Source organism: Oryzias latipes, chromosome 12 (assembly GCF_002234675.1).
Source record: "Oryzias latipes chromosome 12, ASM223467v1".
Taxonomy (NCBI): Eukaryota; Metazoa; Chordata; class Actinopteri; order Beloniformes; family Adrianichthyidae; genus Oryzias; species Oryzias latipes.
In genome coordinates, this window is record NC_019870.2 from 4,930 (window position 1) to 29,827 (window position 24,898).

Sequence of the window (24,898 nt, forward strand, 5' to 3'; positions counted from 1 at the left end):
AGTGGACGTACTTTGCTGATTATCTGACACACCTAACCACGAAACGTGAAAGGTTCTAGTTTGATGCTCCACTGGTTCCAGTTCAGTCAAAGGGTCTTAAAAGAATGAGGATGCTCTGGGTCACACGGATCAGTTTGTGTAAGGTTTTGGTTGACAACCACCTGTTTCTGTCATGACAGCCAGCTGTACAGAATCTCTGATTCGGAGGAAAGCCACGAGCTCTGCTCCGTCTGCAAGGAACCCAAGACCTGGAGATGAGCTCCGGACGTTTGACCTCCTTTCTGGACATCCATTCAGCAAATAAACAAACACCACGTGATCTGCAGTTTTACTTCTGGTTAGCAACAAATTAGGTTCGTCACGCGCTTTTACCAGTGAGCTTACCTTGAACGAGTGGGTAAAACGCGCGCTCGCGGAGCTCCACGACCTGTTGTTGAGACACAAGACGCGCGTATCCAGGTTTTTCCGGTGAACCGGAAGTAGTAGGTTGACCCGGAAGCGGTTACAGCACATATATCCGGATCATTTAGCGCGTGGAGGCAGCTTTGTCGGATTAAGGTGAGTTTACGAAAAAAGTAACGAAGCTGTAGCAGCAAAAACAGTTAAGGACTAGCACGCGCTCACAGCATCTAATTTATTCCTCCGCCGCACGCGCTTTCAATCAGCCACAGATTCCCCCGCGTGGATCGGAACCGGTTCCACTGCAGAAATTGGTTGGAGGTTCTAACTGTTGTGCAGCTTCGCCTGCAAAAAGGGTGATGGAGGGAAGAAATGTTCAGTGTTTAGTAGATGACGTCATTAGTACAGACTGAATGTCCGTTTGCCTCAAGAAACGCAAAACAAAGAAAAGACGTAAGAATAGGCTGGCATTTACGATAGGACAGGTATAAAACATCAAATTACCAAGGATAGAAGATTAAAACTACTGTCGACTAAAATGCTTCATCGTTTAAAAAGGCGACCGTACCAAAATCTCCAAATAGGGGAGGAGCATCTGAAAGAAACAGAGAAGTTCAGCCGGCTAACAAGGAATATTGTGTTTTTGTTTTTCATTTAACTTTATTTGTTTTTAATTAACTTTATTCATTTCGTAGACAAATGCAAACAAAGGGAGTCAAACGTACACATGTTAACATAAAATGATGGATTCCTAGAGAAGAAAATAATAGAATAACTGAATATGATAGAGCTTATTGATGCTAACAGATGTGAAGAATTTATGTCATGTTTACATTTTATTTCTAAGTATCACTTCGGGTTTGCTGTTGGGGACTTAGCTGAATATAGAATTTAGCAAAAAATTAATATTTTTATTAAAATATGAATCCTTTTTGTCCTGATTAAAATGATAGAAATCGAAAATAACATTCTCATAAGGGTGAAAATCAGTGCAGATCAAGTCAGTGATCGTCTTTTAGAGAAGGAGGCCAGGCGTCAATCGAGAGGGTCGGAGGGTCCTGTCCCGGGTAATTATGAAAAGCAGACCCGTTATGTACATTTTCAAGGCATCGTTTCAGATGATTTGAAACCACCAGGGGGGTATTCCAGAAAGCAGGTTATGCTAGCTCCCACGGTAAGTTTGAGGCTAAGGAAGTGGATAACCTCAGCTTTCTGTTCCAGAAATGGAGGTATGTTTCAGGGTAGGTCAAGTTGCCATAGCAACTCATGCTCTGAACATAACCTGGTCAGGAGCAGGTTTAGTTGAAGGTTAGTTTGTTTTTCAGAGATGTGAAGCAGCATGGCGTGTCCATTTGAAGATGATTTAGTGGATGAAGAAGCTCAGATAATACTTTTTCCACCATGAGAGGATGATAAGACCACATATGGATGTTGGAAAGAGAAACTTTATACTTTCATCTAACTTAATTATTTGCTTAAGTTAAGATGAATCTTTTTTGGAGTTCAGTCAGCTTAAAAATAACACGTAGTTATCAGACATTTATTTTACTTTCATTCAAATTGATTCAATGAAGTAGGTGTAACTTTGGTGCTGCTGTTAGATCTGCACCGCAAGGAATTGTGGGATACCATTCCCTTTGCCTGTCTGGACGGATTTGGGTTTAAGTGTGGGTTTTTGACCAAATGTGTTTAGTTTAGCTGTTTTACTGTGTTTTGTCTAGTTATTTTGTCCTGTTATGTTTAATTCTTTCTGCACCATGAGTGAGAGGGAGGAAGAGGCGGATGAGTTTATTTAGCACCACTAGTGCGCGTTTCCATGGTGACTCCAGAAATCGGCGGTCCATTGAGAATGTCTTTATGTACATGCCGTGCACGTGCATTTACCCAGGGTTACCAAGTGGAACGTAATTACGCTAACTCGTATCCGGACTTTTGGAACCGACATACCCAGAGTAAGCAAGTTCAGGTGGATTTCAGCCAGAGTTCAGGGTTAAAGTCAGGGGAGTTTAAACATGACTTCTGGAATACCCCCCAGGTGCAGAGATTGGGTTCACTTCTACTCTGTTGACGGCTACATTTTCTTCTGACCTGCGGGTTTACGACACAATTTCCAAACTCATCTCCAGAGTAAATATAAACATGTGAGCGGTGGAGGCGATGCGGCTCAATGGCTGCGGGCCGTTATCGTGTTGTGGGGATGGCTTTATAATAATAATTGTTATGAACATTCATCGTCTCCGCCTTGTTCTCACTGTCCACTTCTGTCTTGATTCACACTTGAGTTGCTCCTTTTTGGTCTCCTGAACAAAATCCGTAATAAACTGCATCTGGTCCAGAATTCCACTGCCCATATTGTCTCCAGAACTCCAACCTTTGATCACCCCCCCCCCCCCCCCTTCCTCCAGCAATTGCACTGGCGTCCAATTCAATTCAGACTCCTCCTCTTCCTCACCTTCAAATCCCTCCATAACCTGGCCCCTGTTTACCTCTGAGCTCCTCCAAGTTGACGCCTCCTCTCGTTTTCTCCGGTCCTCTTTTTTTCTCCAGCTTTCTCACATTGTTTTTTTATCCTATTTTTCTAAATGTATTTTTATTCTTGTTTTTACTGCTATGTACAGTGACCTTGTGTGTCAAGAAAGGCGTGTGTCATCAAATTATTATATGCAATTCTTAAGATGGAAAAATTGATATTAAAATATAAAAGGAAAAATTCTACTAAATTTGGTCAAAATTCATCAAATCCATTCAGAGCAGGCTTCTAATGAATTCCACTGTCTATTTGATGTCTGCATTTAATGTCTCCACCTTATACTTAAATTTAAGTGAAATGAAATTAAACCATTGGGTGTTTTTGCTGATATTTGTTCTCAGTCTGTTATGATATTTCAACTTATGGACAACAGAAGAAAACGTGTCAAGGATCCTCTGAAGTAGGCCTGCACAATATACCGCAAATTTATCGTTATCGCAACATTAAGCTGTGCAATATGCATACCGCAAAAGACGGCGAAAATCGCAATAAATGGTTACCTCAAATGTACAAAAACAAACTCATGGCAGCTTGAAATATTGAACACATGAAATGAATCCCTTTATGCATTTAACCAATCGGAAGGACCCGTTTATGTTGTTGATCAATCAGATGAGCCCTTATATGTTTGATGTTTGCCTCCTACGTCAACAAGGGTCATTTGGATTATAATTTTTAAACTGTTGTAGTGAAATGGAAATTATTTTTTGGTTGTTTTGCTATTTGTTTATATACCGCAAATTATATCGTTATCGCAATATTAATCACCAATATCGCATATCGCGAGTGTTCCTCATATCGTGCAGCCCTACTCTGAAGTACAGTAAACCCTTGTTTTTCGCGGGGGTTACGTTCCAAAAAGAACCCGTGATAGGCAAAACCGTGAAGTAGAAACCTTTATTTTTTTTACAATTATCATACAATTAAATCCTCTATTATACATTGAAAAGAAAGAACAAACCATTTTACAGGCTCAAGCATTTGTTTAACAAATAAAGGTACTTTAGAAACGTTTTTTTCAACAAATAACTTCTATACTGTTCTGTCAAATAAAATTTTAATCATCAATGTGAACAGAAGGCGTCAAATCGCGGAGATTAGCCCCGCCCACCGCGACCCGAGTAATTTGATTAAACGGGAGAAAATTTAAAATGGTTATGAAAAAAAATACAAAGTACAGTGGGACAAATAGTGACTCAGGTGTATTTCACTGCTCTTCAGTCTGAGCCGCTGCATCCTGATGGGTTTAAGAGAAACTCGAAATTGCAAGAGAATTTGCACGACGTAATGTTAATTTGGCAAGCTGTTGTAGGTATGTGGACATATTAAACTGCAACGTTATTGATGCACAGGTAGAGAAGAAGCGGAGTGACTTTTTGGCCAATCAGAATGCAGAACACAATGCACGATGCAAATCCGTGAAGTAGCGAAACCGTGAAAAGTAAACCGCGTTATAGCGAGGGATCACTGTACTTGTATAATGAATACTGTACAGCAGTTTTACACCAAATCCTTTGCAATTTAAAAATAGGACAAAAACAAATAAATGTTGATAAATTCTGTTTTGTAGGTTTGAATTTGTGGATACATTTGAATGAAACATCAAAAAGTTAATTTATACTATTTAGTCCAAAGTCTTTCACGCTTGTCTACATTCTTCATCGTCTCTTTTGTTCTGCAGCTGAGGAAGAGCAGCACGAAGATGTCAGACGAAGAAGATGCAGTTCCGGTTGCAAAGAAAAGCCGTGTTTTCTACGGAAGCCTGGAGGAGAAGGAACGTGAACGTCTGAGTCTGCAGGCTACAGGAAGTGATGCCGTGAGGGCGGGGATTAAGGCTGGAAACATCAACATTTCCTCAGGCAGGTCAACTGTTGAATCATCACTCTGTGACTTTGGTTTCTGTGGTGACCACGCCGCAGGGATCCTTCAGATTCAGGGTCCGTCGTTGTTCCTGTCAGCTTCGTCCCAGGCACAGACGCAAAAGACCGGCTCTTCGTTTTGTCCGACGAAAGCCGGACACAAACCACAACTAATAATTTCTGCTTCATCAACAATTTTGAATTCATCTTCCATGAATTAAAGGGACGATATCCATACATCACTCCCAAATCCAAGTCTCTGATTGGTCAAAGTACAAAAGGTGTAACTTTCAACCCGCCGTTAATGGCTGTCATTTTTATTGGCCTGAACATGGTCATGGAAACTTGTGTGGCGATGCGTGAACGTAAGACTTTTAAACACGCATGTGCGCACATATGCATGTTCACATAGACTCTTCATTGGAAGTGGGCGCTTGAACTCAGGTTTCCGAGGGCGGAGTGAACGTAGCTTAACTGCAGGAACTTGGACAGCTAACAGCTCTGCAGATTGACAACTTTACTGCAAATGTAAACAAAAATAGCACCGATTTAAGTCAAAGTCAAGTAGGGATGAGACGATAAGCGGATTACAGCCCTTTTTTTTTTAATAGTTCTGCATATGGTGCGTGATTGAAACTATAATAAACACATTCATCTTTGCTGATAATTTACTTTTTCTGCTAGTCCTGTGTTCAGACTTCAAGGGTTTCTGGGGGAAACCTATGCTGCACACCCTCCCTCTACTCACACACACACGTGCGCGGTTACAGCAGCACACACACATCCTCATTCTACAACAGAACTTTCCGTCTCGCTAGGAAATGCGACAAATTTACTGCGTTCTAATTATTTATTTCCATTACAAGCTGCGTTCTTGAGTGCGTGACCCGGCCGCCCGCCGGAGGATTTTGTGTTGGGGGGGGGGGGGTTATTACTGTTCTCCTTCACTCTGCAACACCAAACATGAACTGCTAGATTTCCATGAATATCACTACATGTTTTGTTTGGGAACTATTTTGTGCAGCGTAACGTTACGTGTCTGTATGAACAAAGGCCTCCTGCCCCGCGTTCTTCATGGGTGTCAGGCCTCATGGCTACCAGAAAGGTGACAAAGTGTCTGCAGTCTGTTTATTACTGGTCAATATAGAATATTCTGAGAAGATGTCTGAACCAGAGAGCACAGGTGAAGCCTCACATACAGCTAGAGAGCAGAAGAATCAAAACACACCCCCAGCACACGTGTGCGCTCTTTCCTCCTACACACGCAGCGCGCTGACACACACAGACTCACACACAGTCATTCTACAACACCTATATAGTTAGTTCATAGGTAGTTGTTACCGTTATTTATTAATAAGGAATACTGCGTTGTAATTGTATTTATTTGCGACGTGGCCGCCATGGGATGTGGTTGGGGGGGGGGGGGGGGGGGTTGCAGTTAAATGTGACAACCCGCCCCCTGCTGGTTCATCACAATCCCACACCGTCACAGCTCTAAAGTCAAGTCAAAGTCAGCTTTGACAAAAATGCTGCAGACACAAGACAAGCAGCACAGATTAAACTACTTTCCTCTCGGCCCGCAGTGCGAGCAGCTTATACATTTTACTTTAAATCACAGAATCAGGATTCAGAACTCAGTCAAAATGAAAGAGACCACAGAAGTGTTCCATCCAGGTGTGTTCTCTCAATGCAGACAGGTAGTTTACAGCTCTGTCCCTGTTGTCTCTGTCTCCCATGATGCCTTGCAGGGGAGACTCTGGAGATTGAGGATCGAGTCAGCGAGCGGCAGCAGGAAGTGCTCGCAGAGTTCGAGCGGCGGCGGCGAGCTCGACAAATTACAGTCTCCACCGACGATGCAGAGGTGAAGGCCGGCCTCCGAGCACTGGGGGAGCCAATCACATTGTTTGGAGAGGGGCCAGCTGACCGCAGGGAGAGGTGGGTAATCTCAACTGAACTGTATTTAAAAATACTTGAAACAACAACAGTTAGAAAAGCAAAAACCTGCAGTTCTGTCTAACCAGCACAGTAACACAAATCATATTTTTGGAAACTGTATGAATAGAAATATCCCGCCAGAACGATGACACAATGCTTGTTTTCAGATTGCGAAGTGTTTTGTCTGTGGTTGGACCAGATGCCCTAAAGAAGTCCAGGAAAGACGAGGACAGAGCCAGAAGGTCCCAGGAACAGGTCAGCCTGCAGTCCTGCTTCCTGTGCTGCTAAGTAGCATTCTGAAGTACATTGTAGTACTGCAAATCTCCACTTGATGGCGTTGCTCTCACCGTGTTCATCAGCGTTGTTGGCGGTCCCTGCGTGTGCATTTAGCCAGGGTTCGTTCTTTAGTCCAGGGATTACCAGGCGGTACTTTCTCCCGGTCTTCCAATCGTTTCTTGGGGTCATGGATCTCATTGTCTGCCGGTTCGTTCACGGCGTGTAACCTCCTCACTTCCTCCAGAAGCTCCATCATGTTTCTGTTGGATCTTGATGACCCTCACGTCGTTAAGGCCGCCGTGGCGCAGAGATAGGGCGGTTGACCCCAAAGACCTCAGATTTGATTCCTGCCATGTATCGAAGTGTCCTCGGGCAAAACACTGAACCCTTCGTTGCTTCTGGGGGTTATGGGTTGTCTCCAGTTCGTGAATGTCTGTGTGTGAACGGGTAAAGCGTTTTTACCATTTAAGACATTAAGGGGTTTTCTTGATGGTTGGGGAGGACTTTTAACAAGTAATTAAAGACCCACTCATGAAAATGGATGTTTTTGCTGTTTTTAAACTGTTCTTGTAGCAATTTTCAAATATAAAAGAATTTGAGATTGAAACAGCTTTTCTGAGTATTTCTTTATTCAGATTGTGTTGGATCGGGGTGGGCTTATGACGCAGTGTGTGGGTCAAAGTCTCCCTTCTTTGGTTTCAAACCTAAATTCTCCACTTGAAGATGAATAAATCCATAAACGTCTTTTTTTTTCCTTGTCTTCCATGCCAACAGTTCTGCCCACATCCAAAAAGCAAATTTCTAACAAGCTCCTGCAGCTCTGGAGAAAATATGTCTCAAAACGACACAGGCTTTTTGATTGAGCCTAAAAACAGCACAATCATAATTAAAATACCACTGGGAACGACTTTAGCATGGAAAAAATATAGTTGGAGTAGGACTTTAAATTGTAAGATGACTGCTGCTACTGTGAAGCAAAGGTCCTTACTACTTCATATGAATTGATGAAGTAGATCTATTTGATGAGAATTGTCTTTCTAAGTCTGAAAATGTTTTTCCTCCAATCACAGTGTCTGCAGACCTGGTATCATGAAGGCTCCGCCTCCCTAAAACAAGCTCGACTGTGGATGGCCAGATATTCTCTGCCTCGGTAAGTTTCCAGCAAACTTGCTGGGCAGAAGAGGGGTAGGAAGGGTAAAACAGGTTTCTGCTGGACTGATTCTATAGAGCAGTGGTGGGGAACCTTTTTGGCCGAGAGAGCCATAAACGCCACATATTTTTAAATGTAATTTCCTGAGAACCATACAATATATTTAAAACTAAAAATACAAGTGAATGTGTGCATTTTATGTAATGTCAACAATTTCAAAGTACAATAAGTCTGTGGATTATTTTTAATAACATTGTTATTGAGGACTGAGTTGGACTGGGTGGCTGTTGGGTCCCGTTCTAAGTTCCAGAGTTCATTGAACGCATCAAGCAGAGATGCTGATTGGCCCTCAGTTCTGTCGCTCAGCCTGTCGTTGGGGGGTTTGGACCAATGGGGTTCAGCTATGGGCCGAATAAGGAAATAGGGGGACTGGTGCGGGAGCGAGGGAATAAGGGGGGGCTTCGGCGGGAGAGAATCAGGAATTGCTGAATCGATTGTACGGTGTTGGTTACGGCCTGCAGTAACCAGAATAAAGAACCTTAAAGGAAGTTAAGTGTCCGTGCCTCAGTGTGGGAAAGGGACACTACAATATGCTGTTGCTGATTAATAATGAGTATTTGTTAGCATGAATGTGACTCTGGTGCTGCGTGGTGGTTCTGCTGATGGTCTAGTCTGGTTACGTGGTGAGTTTAAGCTTCATGCAGGCGTTGAGACGTCCATCCGTTAAACGGGATCGTAGGTCTGAATGTTCTGTAGACGTGAGGCAGACCGCTCACATGCAGACGTCAGTACAGCAATACTCACGCGCTGCAGTGTGTGGTATGTGACGGGCAGGGTGTTCTCATTAGAGCGCCGCTTCACCTCGCTGCCTGAGCCCACGACCCCTCCCCTTTTCCTTCCCAAATAGGGGGGGGTGCAGCTGTAGGGACGGCAGTTCACAGTTTCAGGCTGCTACAAACCCTGTGACATAACAGATAATAGGAAGCCAATAGTGGAGCAGATTTTTTTTCTATAAGCACTGCTACTACTGCGCGCCCCCCCTGGCATCGCATCACACGCGTGAGAGACTGGTCTAATGAAACTTAAAAATATATATAATTTAAGATTTGTCTGCGAGCCAGATGTGTCCATCAAAAGGCTCGTGAGCCATGGGTTCCTGACCCCTGCTTTAGAAGAACTTGACTGTGACACCCAGGTGGGGGTTGATGTTTCTGACTCATGTTTAGCCCCTATTACGTCAGACAAAAATAGACCGTAATGCTGGACAATAGAAGGACAGCCAACGTTTTTTACTGTAATGTTTGTGGATAAGGTCAGGAGGAAGAACAGGTGATGTGGTGAAGAACACATAAACTAAACACATCATATCTGTGACACGGACACTTTGTGGCTTTTTCTACTTTGGATTGCTGGTCACCATGAAGTTAGTTATTTTGTAGTTCTTAAAAATATCAGAACCAAAATTACAGAAACAATTAGTATTAGATTAGGTAATTAGATTAGCCATTTTTAATTGCATTACTCTTCCACAACATAGAACAGAGCCCTCCAGGGGTCAGTGGTAAAAAAAAAGAAAAACTGATAAATTGTGCACATGGATTATCAGATTTTTTTTCTTTTTAACCAATAGGGACCTGGAGGGCTCAGTTATATAGAATTATATTTATATATAATTTATATAATGGGAGGAAGGCATAATAGTCAGAGAAAATTCACACAAAACTCCAAAAAGTAATGTCCCAGCTGGGATTTGAACCTTCTCGCTGTGAGGCGAAATTCAATTCAATTTTATTTGTACAGCCCAAAATCACAACAACAGTCGTCTCGATGGGCTTCGAAGTAAAACATGAAATCAAAAGGATCACGAATACAAAGAGTTCAATAGAAAAATACTAAAATGAACTAACAAACTGACTAAGCTATACTGGCATCCCTGCCCTTAGACCCCCCTTCGCGGTAAGGAAAAACTCCCAAAAAAACCGGATTCCGGAAAAAACGAAGAAACCTCAGGGGTGAAGGAGGGATCCTCCCCCAGGACGGACAGGCGATTTACCAGAAATCTTAGAGAAGAATTAACTTATCTAAATCTACAACTACATATATAAAAGTCCAGCAGACGAGCTTCATCCAGCCGTGGTTATCGGGACAGTCAAAGGCGCGAGTCGAGCCGGAGACAGGAACCACAGCCAGGTGTAGGAGCAGGAGCAGAGACGAGGTACTCGGTCAGGTACAGAGCAGAGACGAGCCAGAGATGAGCCAGAGGCAGGATCCACAGCCAGGTGTAGGAGCAAGAGCAAAGGCGAGGTAAACGGTCAGGAACTGGAGCACGGATGAGCCAACTGGAGTCTGGAAGCACTCCCACTCCCCAGGAGGGGAGAGGAAAAGAGGGACAATACATGAATCGCACTGCACCAAACAGAGGCATGGAGAACTAAATGATAAATTATGATCAAGAATAGAGGAGAGGAAGGGTAGAAGTAAAAAAGGAAAGAGGACAGAACCCCAGTGTACCATAGTTACCCCAGCTTCAACTTCTAGCAGCCTTTTAAAAGAAATAGTTATTATTAAGTTTAATTTAAACAAACTAACATTAAGTTAAATAATCTCTGAATACTAGCCAGTCTGACAATAAGCCTGTCCAAAGAGGAATGTTTTCAGTCTAGCTTTGAATGTAGAAACTGAGTCGGCCTCTCTTATATGAGCTGGGAGTTTATTCCATAAGACAGGGGCTTGGTGGCTAAACGCTCTACCTCCAACCGTACTTTTACCAATTCTAGGAACCACAAGCAGTCCTGCATTTTGCGAGCGAAGTGTTCTGATTGGTTGGTAAGGGACTATGAGGTCCTTAATATAGGACGGGGCCATTCCATGTAAGGCCTTATAGGTTAACAGGAGGATCTTGAACTTAATTCTAGAATCAACTGGGAGCCAATGGAGCGAAACTAACACAGGAGTGATGTGATCTCTTCTGCTGGTTCCAGCTAACAATCTAGCAGCTGCGTTCTGAACAAGCTGGAGACTTCTTAAGGAACTCTTAGGACACGCTGCTAACAAGGAGTTACAGTAATCCAGCCTCGACGTAACAAATGCATGGATGAGTTTTTCAGCATCACTCTTAGAAAGTATATTTCTGATCTTAGCAATATTCCGCAGGTGAAAAAAGGCAGTTCTACACGCCTGAGATATATGAGCCTTAAATGATAAATCCTGGTCAAGTAAAACCCCAAGGTTTCTAACTGTGGAATTGGGGGCTATACTTATACCATCCAGGGAGACTATCTGAGCAGACAGAGCATCTCTGAGGTTTTTAGGACCAAGTATAATGACCTCAGTTTTTTCTGGGTTCAAGAGGAGGTAATTAATTGTCATCCAGGTCTTGATGTCACTGATGCAGGCGTTCAGTTTCTCTATCTGGTCATTCTGGTCAGGCTTCATGGATAAATACAACTGCGTATCGTCGGCATAACAATGAAAATTAATGCTGTGTTTCCTGATTATGTTTCCTAGGGGTAACATATAAAGCGTAAACAGGATCGGTCCCAAGACTGAGCCCTGTGGGACTCCATAGTTGACTCGAGTGCACTGAGAGGAATGGCCATTTACATTAACGAACTGATACCTATCAGACAGATAGGATTTAAACCACTGGAGAGCAGATCCTCTGATCCCTATGTCCTGCTCTAATCTATGGAGTAAAATACCGTGGTCGATAGTGTCAAAGGCTGCACTGAGGTCCAACAGGACCAGAATAGAAAGTAGTCCCTTTTCTGAGGCCAATAACAAGTCATTAGAGACTCTAACTAGTGCAGTTTCCGTACTGTGGTGAGGTCTAAACCCCGACTGAAAGTCTTCAAAGTGGCTGTTGTCCTGTAGGTGGCAGTAAAGCTGCTTAACTACAACTCTTTCTAGGATTTTAGAAATAAAGGGCAGGTTTGATATCGGTCTATAGTTGGCCAAGATGCTAGGATCCAAACTGGGCTTTTTCAGAAGAGGTTTAACAACTGCATATTTAAAAGACTGTGGCACGTAACCCGTTTCCAGAGAGGCATTTATCATTGTTAATATGGGATCATTAATTAGGGGAAAAGTTTCTTTAAAAAGTCTAGTGGGAATTGGGTCTAACAGACACGTTGAGGATTTGGAGGATGTAATAATTGATGTTATTTCCGCTTGATCCACAGCAGTGAAGCAGTCTAATGTTACAGAGGTTTCTATGGATGCCTCCATTTCTACCGCTTCAGCCTGTTCTGGGCTGATAGTAGGAATAACTTGATTTAACTTATGTCTAATATTTGAGATTTTACTATCGAAAAATGTAAGAAAATCATCAGAGCTGAGAGAAACAGGAACATGTGGTTCTACTGAGCTCTGACTGCGAGTTAATTTAGCTATAGTGCTAAAAAGAAATCTTGGATTGTTTCCATTCTCTGATATTAAGGTTGAATAGTACTGGCTTCTAGCTCTACGCAGAGCTTTTTTATAATTTAATAGGCTATGTTTCCAGATATCCAGAGACTGCTCTGAACCGGAGCGGCGCCATTCTCTTTCCAACTTACGGGTTTCTCGTTTAAGAGAACGAGTTTCAGCGTTAAACCACGGTGCTACTCGGTTTTGTCTGACGAACTTAGGTTTCAAGGGGGCAACAACATCGAGTGTACTCCTGAGGGCTTGTAAGGCATCATTAACAAAGTGGTCATTTATACTAGGACTGATACTATGGGAGCTGGTCTCAGAGTATTTTCTCAGAATATCACTAAGTACTGGCTGAACTGTGTGTTTAAACTCAGACACAGAACGGTCAGTTAAGATTCTTCTAAGCTGTTTCTTATTCACTGGGGCAGAAGGATGTTCCAGTGTAAGCTGGAAGGTAATCAGAAAGTGATCAGAAATGATGGGGTTAAGAGGAAGGACACTCAGCTGGCTGATCTCTATCCCATGGGTTAGAACAAGGTCCAGGGTGTGCTTATGACAGTGAGTGGGTTCATTCACACTTTGGGTGAAACCAACATCATCTAATAAAGCTGCAAAAGCCTTTCCTAGGCAGTCACTGGGGTCATCAACATGAATATTAAAATCCCCTAATATTATAATTTGATCAGAATCTAAGACAATAGTCGATAGGAAGTCGGAAAACTCAGTTAAAAATTCTGAATATGGGCCGGGGGGGCGATAAATAATTATGAGTAAAACAGGTTTTCGAGTTTTCCTGTTTGGGTGACTTAAAGACAATATGATGCTTTCAAATGAATTATAAGCATTTTTAACTTTAGGGCTGAGAAGTAAGCTAGACTGTGATATTACTGCCAAACCACCTCCTTTACCTGAAATCCTGGATTTCTGATAGTTAGCATAAGTGGGGGGGGTTGCTTCATTCAATCTAACATAGTCATCCTGATGGAGCCAAGTTTCTGTTAAGGCTAAAAGACTAAGATTGTTATCAGTAATTAACTCGTTGACTAAGAGGGACTTGGAGGAAATGGATCGAATGTTTAATAAACCGCATTTAATGACATCATAATTCTGCTTGTGAGAACTGCTGTCTGTCACTGTAAGGTTTCTATGACGCGCTCCTTTCATTTGTCTTTCAGCACATAAGCTAAAGCTAGGACCTGCTTGACTTTCCCTGCATGGGTTTTGCACCGGCACTAACCCTAAGGGAGGCACTAACCTTAGAATTGATCACCATTAAAACAAAAAGAGTACAGGTCCCTGTCATTGTTCTGGCAATCTGTCCTACCTTGTGAGATTTTCCTACCCGTAGCACAAAATGATAAATACAGCCATCTAACTGTCCTCATCAAATAATTCTACCGATATGAACGGACGCACCATTTGGATGTTGTAAACAATGGGGCTGGGTTGATAAAATCGACAAATTGAGCTGAATCGTTCCAAGCTCAATTAATTGGTAACCAATCCATAAAAATAGAGATTGATCTTTTATACTTTTCCTTTTTTCGGTGACGCTAAACATCAGTAAAGCTTGAGTCCACTATCTTGATGCTAACGTATAATGGAATTTACCATAGGACGGCTAATGCTAACTAAATGAGAAGCTTTATAGACTCACAGGCAGGAATTTTCCTAAGTGTTTTAAGGAAAGATGTTTTCTGATTAACCATATGTGGTCTAATGCAGGGGTCCCTAACCGTTTTCATGTCAGTGTTTTCACTAACCGAACGGGGCTGAAATTGGCATGCAATATTTTTTTGCTTACGGTTTGTGAAGAACCAATTTTTTACATTAAAATGCTAATACAAGAAATTAAGTTTAAAAATAAAACATTTGTACTAATAATAATAATAAATAATAATGGATTGGATTTTTCTGCGCTTTTCCAGATGCTCAAAGCGCTTACATTGTGTCCATTATTCATTCACTCCTCATTCATACTTGGTGATGGTAAGCTATGGTTGTAGCCACAGCTGCCCTGGGGCAGACTGACAGAGGCGTGGCTGTCAGTTGGCGCCTACGGCCCCTCTGACCATCACCGGGATCATACATACACATTCACACACCAGTGGAGACACACTGGAGGCAGGGAGGGTGAAGTGTCTGGCCCAAGTACACAACGACAGTTGGCTGGTGGGAGCGGGGATCGAACCGCCAACCCTTCAATCATTGGACAACCCGCTCAACCGCCTGAGCCACTTTTGCCCGTAACAGTGTAATAATAAAACTTTTTTGTGCAGGTGACGATTATTCAGTGCAAAAAATATAAATTATTTTTCTGATTTGTAAAAATTCCATAAAAATAATGTATTTTCATAGAACAGCATTAAAACACTGAGAACTCAGAGTCTGATCATGGCTCAGAGCAGAAACATTTAACATGTTTAGTTTTTACATGATTCTGTGGATTTTTATCACAGGAACACTTTCTGCACTAACTTTCTTAGCTGCTGCCTAATTCTCCCTAAATCTCTGTACGACAAGTTTCCTCAAACGTCTTCAGCAGGTCAACAGATTCATCTGATTGAATCTGTTAAATGTTTGCAGCTGCTTTAAACTTTGTGATGAAGATGTCAAAGTGGAGGCTAGCGCCTACAGGCTAACGACTACAGGCTAACGACTACAGGCTAACTTTAGCTGTGACCAACTTTTAAGGTTTGACGGACAAATAAAGCAAAAGTTGTTTTGTTCCATAGGGCCGTGGCTCGCCTGGAAGCTGCTCGTGCACAGAGAGATGTTTCTGAGGCAAACAAGACCATACAGCAGCAGGAGCTGCACAAGAGCCTGAGGGTGAGACACCAGCTGGACCATCTTCTCAGACTGCCCCAGTGTTGGGAGCATTTAGCTATTTACTATCAGTGTTGGTAAATAGTAAAATGGTTAGATATTGGAGATTCTGTCACGTTTCTGGCTGATTCAAGATCATGATTGGTTAAGGAGTTAAGTGGGCGGTGGCCTGCTCTCCATGCTGTTTTGTAGCCTTCATCAAAACAACCAGACGCAGTGGCAGACAATTCACATGAAGTCAAATTCACATTATGTTCCGGAATAAAGACATTATCCACATCCATCACGGCATTCCCACTGTCAGTTTTGCTAACCGGAGACCTGAAACTACCTCAGCGCTATGTGCTTCGGTGACGAAGCAACGCCACTTAAAACAAACAATTTGGATTTTACATCCAAGAGCTAAAGTTTCAGCACACTTTGTGGTAGAAAACATGCTCCTGCCATCCACTAAGTCATTCAGAGCTCTTATATCAAAGATTCCAGTCAGATCTTTTCCCGTCTGTACCGTAAAACGTTTACAGAAAACATTGATGAAGAGTGCACAAACACGAACACGGGGGTGAAAGGATCCTTTGCACAGTTGCAGTAACTTTCAACCTCTGCTCACATCTGCAGTGTTCATAATGAAAGTTACCTGGAAGTGACGGCCCCTTGGTTAATCCTACTAATATGCCCCAAGAGTTGATTTTTATGGAGTCCTAAACTGTTCATAATTAAATAAATAAATATGACCTCGTGAAAATAAACAATCAACCAATAAATCTCTCATAAACATATAAAAAGATCATAAAATTGTGAAAGACCTGCACATTAATTTTAAATAAGCCATTATCTTATTAAATATATTTCATTTTGCTTTAAAAACCTTTTCATTATTTTAAAACAGCATTTTAAAATATTCATTTTAATCATATGGAATATTATAATTCTACATCTTTTTTCAGAACCTTGGATTTCAAAATCAATATTTTCCAAAGTAGCTTTGTTTTTATTTCATGTTGCTGTTTCAGAATGACTTATTTATTTCATAATGACCTTTTTCAGCAGACTGAGTCTGTCTGTCAATCAAACTAGACAAGGCGGAGACACTTTTGTGATTGGCTACTCCTTTACTCAGACATAAGCAGCAGCACCCTAACCACATCTATCGAAGATGCTTCAGCGAACGTGACGGCGCAATGCCCACCCCTCAACACTAGGGGGAGTATGCACCTCAACACATCCACAGTGTTGGCAGAAATTGGGCAGTTTTGGTTCTAAATTTGCAGAAAAAAATGGTTTTGGGCGAGTGTGCATAATTCAGCTGGTTTTGTGATCAGTTCGGCGGTTTTCATTTTCTCATGAAAATATAGTAGTAGCCAAAGTTAAGCTGGGTGGCTGTTGGAGTTCCACTAAGCTTCTATGAACTGGAGTTCCATGAACGCACCATGCCGTGTGTGGGAGGAGCTACCAGCTAAATTTTGTTAGGCCACATGGAGCTGTGGCTGTGCTTATCTCACTTACAATGCATGGATGCACAATGCACATGGAGAATGTTGAGAGATCAGGTTTATTTATTTTGAATAGTTCCACATGATAACAATGTTTTCATGTTTGAGTTCATGAGATCATCCCAGAGAGTCTCTGCTTCAGCTCCTGCAGTCAAACTACGTCTTGATGATGGCCGCCTCAGCGGTTTTGTCCACCACTATCAGAGCGTGCAGTGCAGGAGTGTGTGTGTGTGTTTGAGCGCAAGTTAACTGTTTGTTGTTCAGTTCGCTGGAAAAGTAATAATAAAAGAACAGAGACTTGTTCTTTTATTAACCCGCTATGGAGGCTCAGAACGGGGAACAACCGCGGTCAGAAACGTCATCGCAGGAAAGGTTCAACATTTTCCCCAAGAGGGGAAAATGTTGAACAGGGGACCTGATTTATAATCATTGTCTCATTGAAAATAGAAAAATATCTTGCATATTAGACACCCTGATTCATCTAGAGCCTTGTGGGGAGGGTCTGGTGGAGGGGGGCACGGTGAAACATCCGTGCTCATCTTTCACTGGTCCCCCCCACAATTTTAACTTCCACTTTAGAAACACACACTGCATGTTAGCAGCACACACAGAGCAAATACCCACCACACACAGAGGGACCCCGGAGTGGGGGGGCTCTGTGGCTTGGCAGCGGTGGGGCCCCCCACACTGGAGACCTCCTATTTTACCTGCAGCACACCCACAGCACACCCACACCTCCATATATCGGTGGGGTCGGGGGGGGGGGGCTGCAGTAATTGGTCGAGCGCGCGGCGCTGGGGGGTCAGTCGGCCGGCCGGAGGGGGTTACTGCGGGGGGTGGGGGGTAACCAGAAGATTGTGAGTATGTGTGTGAGAGTGCATGGGTGGGACGGACCTGGGGGCTGGCTTGCTGGGATTCTCTGGGGCTCTCCCTCCCCATCACAGAGGGGGGAGGGCACTAAGGGGGTTGGGGAGGGGGGCTTAGATAATATGGCGGGGGAGGAGGGTTGTAGAGGGTAGGGTTATGGGGGGTGGCTGTGGGTGCGCGGCGATCTCTGGGATGCTCGTGCCGGGGCTGGCTCGCGGGGGCGGGGCACCGGTTGGGTGGTTGGCGGCCCATGGGTTCTCGGGGCCCGGCGCCGTCCCTGGCCCTTGTCTCGGTGTCCGGCGCCCGGTGGCCCCCATGACTGCCGCCTGGTACGGCCTAGCGCTCCTATCCTGTGGCCTGGGGGCTGGACGCCAGGTTCGCTTATGCCTTTGGGCGTCGGGGGAACCCCTGTAGGGGGGCATTCTCTGCGCCTGGCTGGGTGGGTGGGCGATCCCCTCCTCCCCCCCCTCCCGGGCTGCCCGGGTCCGGTGCCATGGGGGTTCCTGGCCTGGGGGTCTCTCCTCCCCTCTTCTGGTCTGGCTGGGTAGGATCTGGTTCCCCTTATGAACACACGGTTCACGTCGGCAGCATGCATGTATCTCCACCCCCACGTGCACACTGCCACACTGCTCCCTGTCTGCTTCATCCCTCCTCCTTACCCACAGTGTATTGATGGACATATATTTTTCGCTCATCTTAGTGTCAGAATTTCACCTTTGATGTAATATTTGTCTTTCCAGCAGATTTGGTATAATTGTTACAGCTTAAAATAATAACTTATTCAAATCAGTACTTGTATCCCCCACTTTCTCACCTCTTCTCCTTTTACTCTCTTCAACCCCCCCCCCCCTTTCATTCTTCCCCTCTCGCTCCCCACACACACTAAATGTAACAAATAAATAAAAAATAATACAACAAAAAGGGGTTTAAACAAATCTACACTCTAGTTTCTCGAAGCTATATAACCTCTTTTTGTGATAGTAAAACCTGTCCAACACAAAAAGGCTTCATCTGTATGCTCAGCTGTTGGACAGAACAAGTAAAAAAAAAAAAAAAAAAAAAAGAAAATAGAAAAATATCATAAGGTTTAGGAGGCCGAGCAGGCTTGTTCCGCTTTCCACAGCCGGTCTGTCTAGGTCAGGGGTCGGCAACCCAAAACGTTGAAAGAGCAGCATTGGACGAAAAAAAACAAAAATGTCTGGAGCCGCAAAATATTAAAAGCCCTGTTTAAGCCTTATAATGAAGGCAACACATGCAATATGTATCTATATTATCTATATTAGCCTACTATCAAAATTAATAAGTTGTTACAAATACATAATGAGCATTAACGATTAAATGTGTATTTGCCCTGCAGTGCATTCTGGGAGAACGACTCGTCACGTGACTGCTCTGTTGTGGAAGTTTAACTTCATTACAATATCAATGAATTATGTTTCATTTCTTTTTATAAAATTAAAGAAATGTAATAAAGAAATGCAATTTTTGATGTCATTTTTATATTTAGGATTCAAACACAAAACAATAAAATGGAACGTGCGTGACCCATGACAGTCAGCTTCAAGCATTTGCGGCGCCTGGAGACTTTCATTGAGCTCCTTTAGGTGGCTCCTCACAGGCATATCCACCAAAAAGTGCAGCTTTTTGAGTCACACAGTATCTTTCAGTTACGGGTAGTTCAGGTCTTTGCTTTTCAGGAATGTTTTCACGTGTTCTAAACAGACAAAGTGACGCAAAACGTCCCCCCCTGGACAGCCATCGGACTTTGTAGTGTAGCAGGAGATCAGAATATTCACTTTCAACTTCATCAAGCAATGCACGGAACTGACGGTGGTTCGATTTACATCAGCCACCTGCCTAGCGGTCTGCTAAAAGTAAGAAAAAGAAGAAAAAAAAGCCCTGCTGGTAGAAATGTGTCGTTGGCTATGACGCAAATCTTCGTTGACAGAAATGTTGAAATTTAATATTGTAGTGGCGGTCATGTGCATTTTAGGTCTGTTAGCAGCAGGGGATTGTGGGATGCGGTCTCCTTATCTAATTAGGGCTCAGCATGAGCGTTTCTGTTTGCCCACGTTTCTTTTCATATGGCAGTTTTGTTGTTCCACCTTAGTTTATTCTTCCTGTTATGTTGTTTCTTTATGTTGCACCGTGAGTGTGGAAGGGGGAGAGGTTGATGACCCCTGTGCGATGTTCATTGTGGTGTGTGTTCAACGTAAATGGGCTTGTTATGCCAGGAAGGGGACAGCGTTCTCAGCTTCTCTATCTGCCTCCTCTTCTCTGAGACTGTGTGGATTCGTGCGGTGTGTGTGTGACACGGACAGTTCTCCAGGGCAACCAGTTGATTGACAGCTCAACTTGTTGACAACTTGGCTCCCGTATTTCCTGCTGCAAGTGACGTATCTGCTGGGCGTTACAATATTTATTCTTCACATTCTTAAAGCATTGGAAAACGTTAAGAATGTTTGTGTCATGTTTTTCCTCCTACAGAAACCATATTAAAACAAAAAATATATTTCTCTCCCCCATCTTTTTACATTTTCAAACATTTTTAAAATGCTCCAGGGAGCCACTAGGGCAGCGCTAAAGAGCCGCATGCGGTCTATGTGGACGACTGGAGCTCCTCTGTGGTTTGGTCCACACAAACCCCCAAACTACAAAAACAGAGTGGTCCATGTTTGCATCTTCTGCAGCAGACAGATTGTCTCTATTTGATCCTCTAATGTCAGCAAAGCCGTGCAGATATCGCTGAAATATGTCATCTCTCTCTCTGTCTGGTACACCCCAGAAGGAGTATCCAGGAATATGAGTCGATCTCCAGGGATCAGCCAATGTGCGTTTAGATCCCACCCACTTTCACTGATTGACAGACATTCTGCTGAAAAAGCTCTTCATGAAATAATGTCATTCTGAAGAACAGCAATATGAAATAAAAACAAAGTTCCTTTGGAAAATATTGATTTTTGAAATCCAAGCTTCTGAAAAAAGACATATACTTATAATAATATTCAACATGATTAAAATGAATATTTTAAAATGCTGTTTTATAATAAAAAACAGGTTTTAAAGCAAAATGAAATATATTGAATAATATAGTGGCTAATTTAAAATTTCATCCCAATTTCATGATCTTTTTATATGATTATAAGAGACTTATTGGTTGATTGTATATTTGCATTAGGTCATATTTATTTATTTAATTATGAACAGTATAGGACTCTATAGATTTTAGGTCCAATACTTTTTAATTTATAAATGTTTCTTCTTGGGGACGTCATCTTGAGATATGGTATTGACTTTCACAGCTACGCTTATGACACACAGCTTTACATCGCTGTGTCTGCTTAAACCTATAAACATTCTTTTAACTGTTTCTTAGATATAAAGCCGTGGATGGCAGAAAACTTCCTACAGCTCAACCAGAACAAAAAATAAATTTTAATCAGGGGTTCTAAAGACAAGAGACTAATTTACCACATCTTTAAACCTTAGTGTGTGAGAAACCTGGGCGTACTTTTTGACTGAGCTGAGTTTTATCCCACACATTAAAAGTGTCGTTAAGACAGGATTTTACCGTCTCAAAAACATTGCCAGAATCCGCTTCGAGCTGTGCAAGAATAAGAAGCACATTTTAGAAATAAAGTGTGATTTGATTTGAAAGAAGAAAGGCTGCTCTGACTAACTTTTTACTGTCTGGGTGATGTTACGGATTACTTTTTTGAAGTAAGATGCAGCACTGCTCTACCTTCAACATGGACTCTTTGGATCCGGTATCTGTTCTGTCAAAGACACTTCAATGTTTTTCTTCAGAATCTGAACAACTTCTGCAGTCAGATTGGTGATGATCGGCCAATCAGCTTCTGCCACTTCAGCCCCGACTCCAAGATGTTGGCCACCGCGTCCTGGTAATGAACCCTACAGACTTGTTCTGAACGTCTGACCTGCTGCTCATTATGAAACTAACTCTGACCTGCTGACCCCACAGGAGTGGGCTGTGTAAGCTGTGGTCAGTCCCTGACTGCAACCTCATTCGTACACTTCGAGGTGGGTGGAGCTTCAACTTTTTTTTGATTTGATTTGAAATGGTTTATTTCAAGCAATCAAATAGAAATAATACACAACAACAATACAATCATCAGTTATACATTCATACAATAAGTAATCAAACTTGGGATAATTAGACATATTAATAAATATTGCTTGAAAGGGAGTGGAAGGAAGCGAACCTATATAATCCCACCCCTGTTCTTCCTTAACCATTTTATAACATGATTTATCAATATCCGGTTCATAACTTTTGTCAGACAGAATTTAAAAAAAAACAAATATCAATAAAGCACATGACAAAGATGAATTACTTAATTATTTTGTAAAAAATAACTTTTAGAAATCAACATGGCAATTAAGTATCCAAAATATATGCAGATTATCTTACCTATAAAAGTCATTGATATGATTAAAAAATAATACTATATCAGTAAAATGGACATAACACTGTTTCAGGAATTTACATAGCAAAATTTTGATCAAGTATCAAGTTAAAAATATGTCCAAAATTATGTTACATTAGGAAAAATCATGAATCAACTTATCAGTTTTTTGGAGCAAGTGAAGTAGTATCATTAAAAGTTAATCAATTTAACCATTTTCAATAATTGATTAATCATTTGTTTTATTATTTTTTATTTATTTTCTATAATAAAGTAATAACTTTCAGGCTGCTCTATGTGCACAGAAGCACAATTAACCTTTAACCTTTGTGAGAATTGTTGACGTCTAGGTTAAAAACTATAAATGTTTTTTATTTGATTTTCAGTGAAGGAGTCATTGCACCAATAAATCAATTGAACTTTTAACGCCCTGTTTTCCAATTGGTTAAAGGACACAACACCAATGTCGGTGCCATCGTCTTCCGCCCGCAGTCTGGAGTCTCTCTGGACCAATCAGATGTCAATTTGGCCTCATGTGCTGCTGATGGAACAGTCAAACTGTGGAACATGGAGAGGTGGTTTTTAGGAGATGATTGTGTCATGAAGAAGGGACGGAGGAGTTAAAGGCTTGCAAAACGTCTCAAATAAAACCGTCAACGTATTTTCTTTGTGTGGTTGCGGTAGTGATGAACCTGTGGCAGACATTGAGGGTCACAGCGATAGAGTGTCTCGAGTGGCCTGGCATCCATCTGGAAGATTTTTGGGAACAACCTGGTAGGTCACAGCAGTGAGTACTCTGCAGCTGTTTGCAGTACTCTGTTTTGATAGTGTTCTGTACACAGCTACGATAACTCGTGGCGTCTGTGGGACCTAGAGGTTCAGGAGGAGATCCTCCATCAGGAGGGTCACAGCAAAGGAGTCCACGACCTGAGCTTCCACCCTGATGGCTCGTTGGTAGCTACTGGGTGAGTTTGTGCACTTCGTAGTATACCAAAATAGTCCGATACTCCCAGCCAAGTTTATTGTTTACCATCAAAATACCAGAAACAGAATAATGCACACAAATACACACATTTAGAATCAGACTCAAAATCAGAATTACTTTATTGATCCCACTGTGACGGGGTTTTTATCAGCAGCGAAACATGAAATGTGAATGATTTGTCCCACAAAACTATAAACTGTTACTGGGCTGGGAGAAAAGAGAAAAAAAAGGCTACAGTAAATGAAAGCATTGTAAACATAAGATAAAAGATTAAAAAAAAGAATAATATAAAACAATGAAAAACAACATGAATGTAAACAATAATGTGGTATAATTAAAAAAGCTATTTACAGACATTGCAGGTAAAAAGATGTGCAACAAATGGGAGTCACATAAATCCCGTAATCCCTTTCATGTGTTTTCTTTCTCTTTGGTGTTCATTCAGAGGGTTGGATTCTTTTGGAAGGGTCTGGGACCTGAGGACAGGACGCTGTGTTGTCTTCCTTGAGGGACACCTGAAGGAGATCTACAGTCTGCACTTCTCTCCTAACGGGTCAGCCAGTTCAATTCAATTTTATTTCTATAGCCCAATATTTACAACAAGTCGTCTCAATTGGCTTCATATCGGTAATTGTGTAATGAATCATAAAGTGATAGAATTCAATAGCTGATTGCTAAACTAAACTAAACAGACTCAACTAAACTGGGTATCCCTGCCCGTAGACCCTCCTTCTCTGTAAAAAACTCAGCCAGCTGCATTTCAGATCCAGACAGAGAGCTGTTGACTGAAACTGTCAATATAGGATGAAAGAAGAAATGGTCCAATCGATGAAATGATCCTATAATTTATATCTACAGATAAAAAACATCATTAACCAGCCAACAGCATTGTTTCATGGTGTGTTTTCCTCTGTTAGGCATCATCTGGCAACAGGAAGTGGTGACAATACCTGTAAGGTTTGGGAACTGCGCAACAGGAAGTGTCTGTACACAGTCCCAGCCCACCAGAACCTGCTGTCCACTGTCCGCTTCCAACGTAACAAAATTTAGTCTTCCTGTCTCTTTTAAAAGGACACTACTTCTTGTGTAGCTTCAGTTTGTGTTTTTGTTTGCAGCCACAGACGGTCACTTTCTGTTGACTGGAGCTTATGACAACACAGCAAAGGTTTGGAGTCACCCCGGCTGGACACCGTTGAAGACCTTGGCAGGACATGAGGGGAAGGTATAAGCATTGATTGTGTCTATGCATTTAGACCTGATTGCTCCTGATATTACGATAGTGACACTGTTGATTTCATCAGGTGATGAGCGTGGACGTGTCACCTGACGGGAAGCTGATAGCCACCAGTTCGTACGATCGAACGTTCAAACTCTGGTTGTCTGAGTGATGTCACCATTTGTTGTAGTATGTCAACCCTGACTTCATTTAAAAATATGACGTGTTCCAGTACTGGTTTTATGTTTTCTAATAAAAGAAAGCTCAGATGATGAATATGGTTTTCCTGTCTGCATGTTGATGTTAGGTCTTGAAAATGTAGTCAAGACGAAGGTGAAATTTTTGCCCTCAACTAATACCGAGATCTTTAGTTTTTTTGTTGCTAAAATGACCACTATGATGCATTCGTGAACCAAGTTCAGTTCACATTCAAGCAGTAAAAACTACAACTTTGCACCACACCTAAGTGTAATCTAAGCCTAATTAAACTCTAATTAAAAACTATAGGTAACCCTTGTGCTA

The 24,898-nt window shown here is 42.2% G+C and overlaps 1 protein-coding gene across 1 annotated transcript; it reads left to right on the forward strand.

Annotated features, from left to right (window-relative positions):
• Positions 1-465: 465 nt before the first annotated feature.
• prpf4 (pre-mRNA processing factor 4) lies at positions 466-24,652 on the forward strand. The gene is made up of 15 exons (XM_004084569.4): positions 466-558; positions 4,611-4,788; positions 6,537-6,723; positions 6,891-6,978; positions 8,070-8,149; positions 15,298-15,391; positions 21,556-21,650; positions 21,731-21,789; positions 22,627-22,750; positions 22,860-22,949; positions 23,018-23,140; positions 23,606-23,713; positions 24,078-24,196; positions 24,276-24,382; positions 24,462-24,652. The coding sequence occupies exons 2-15, from the start codon at positions 4,632-4,634 to the stop codon at positions 24,546-24,548; spliced, it is 1,518 nt and encodes a 505-aa protein (XP_004084617.1). The 5' UTR covers positions 466-558; positions 4,611-4,631; the 3' UTR covers positions 24,549-24,652.
• The last annotated feature ends 246 nt before the right edge of the window (positions 24,653-24,898 follow it).

Bases quoted from the DNA above. Each gene is read 5' to 3' on its own strand.
- prpf4 (XM_004084569.4), top strand. From the start codon at position 4,632: ATGTCAGACGAAGAAGATGCAGTTCCGGTTGCAAAGAAAAGCCGTGTT. The intron at 6,724-6,890 runs GTGGGTAATCTC...GCTTGTTTTCAG, and splicing joins CCAGCTGACCGCAGGGAGAG to ATTGCGAAGTGTTTTGTCTG. The intron at 15,392-21,555 runs GTGAGACACCAG...GTTTTTCTTCAG, and splicing joins AGCTGCACAAGAGCCTGAGG to AATCTGAACAACTTCTGCAG.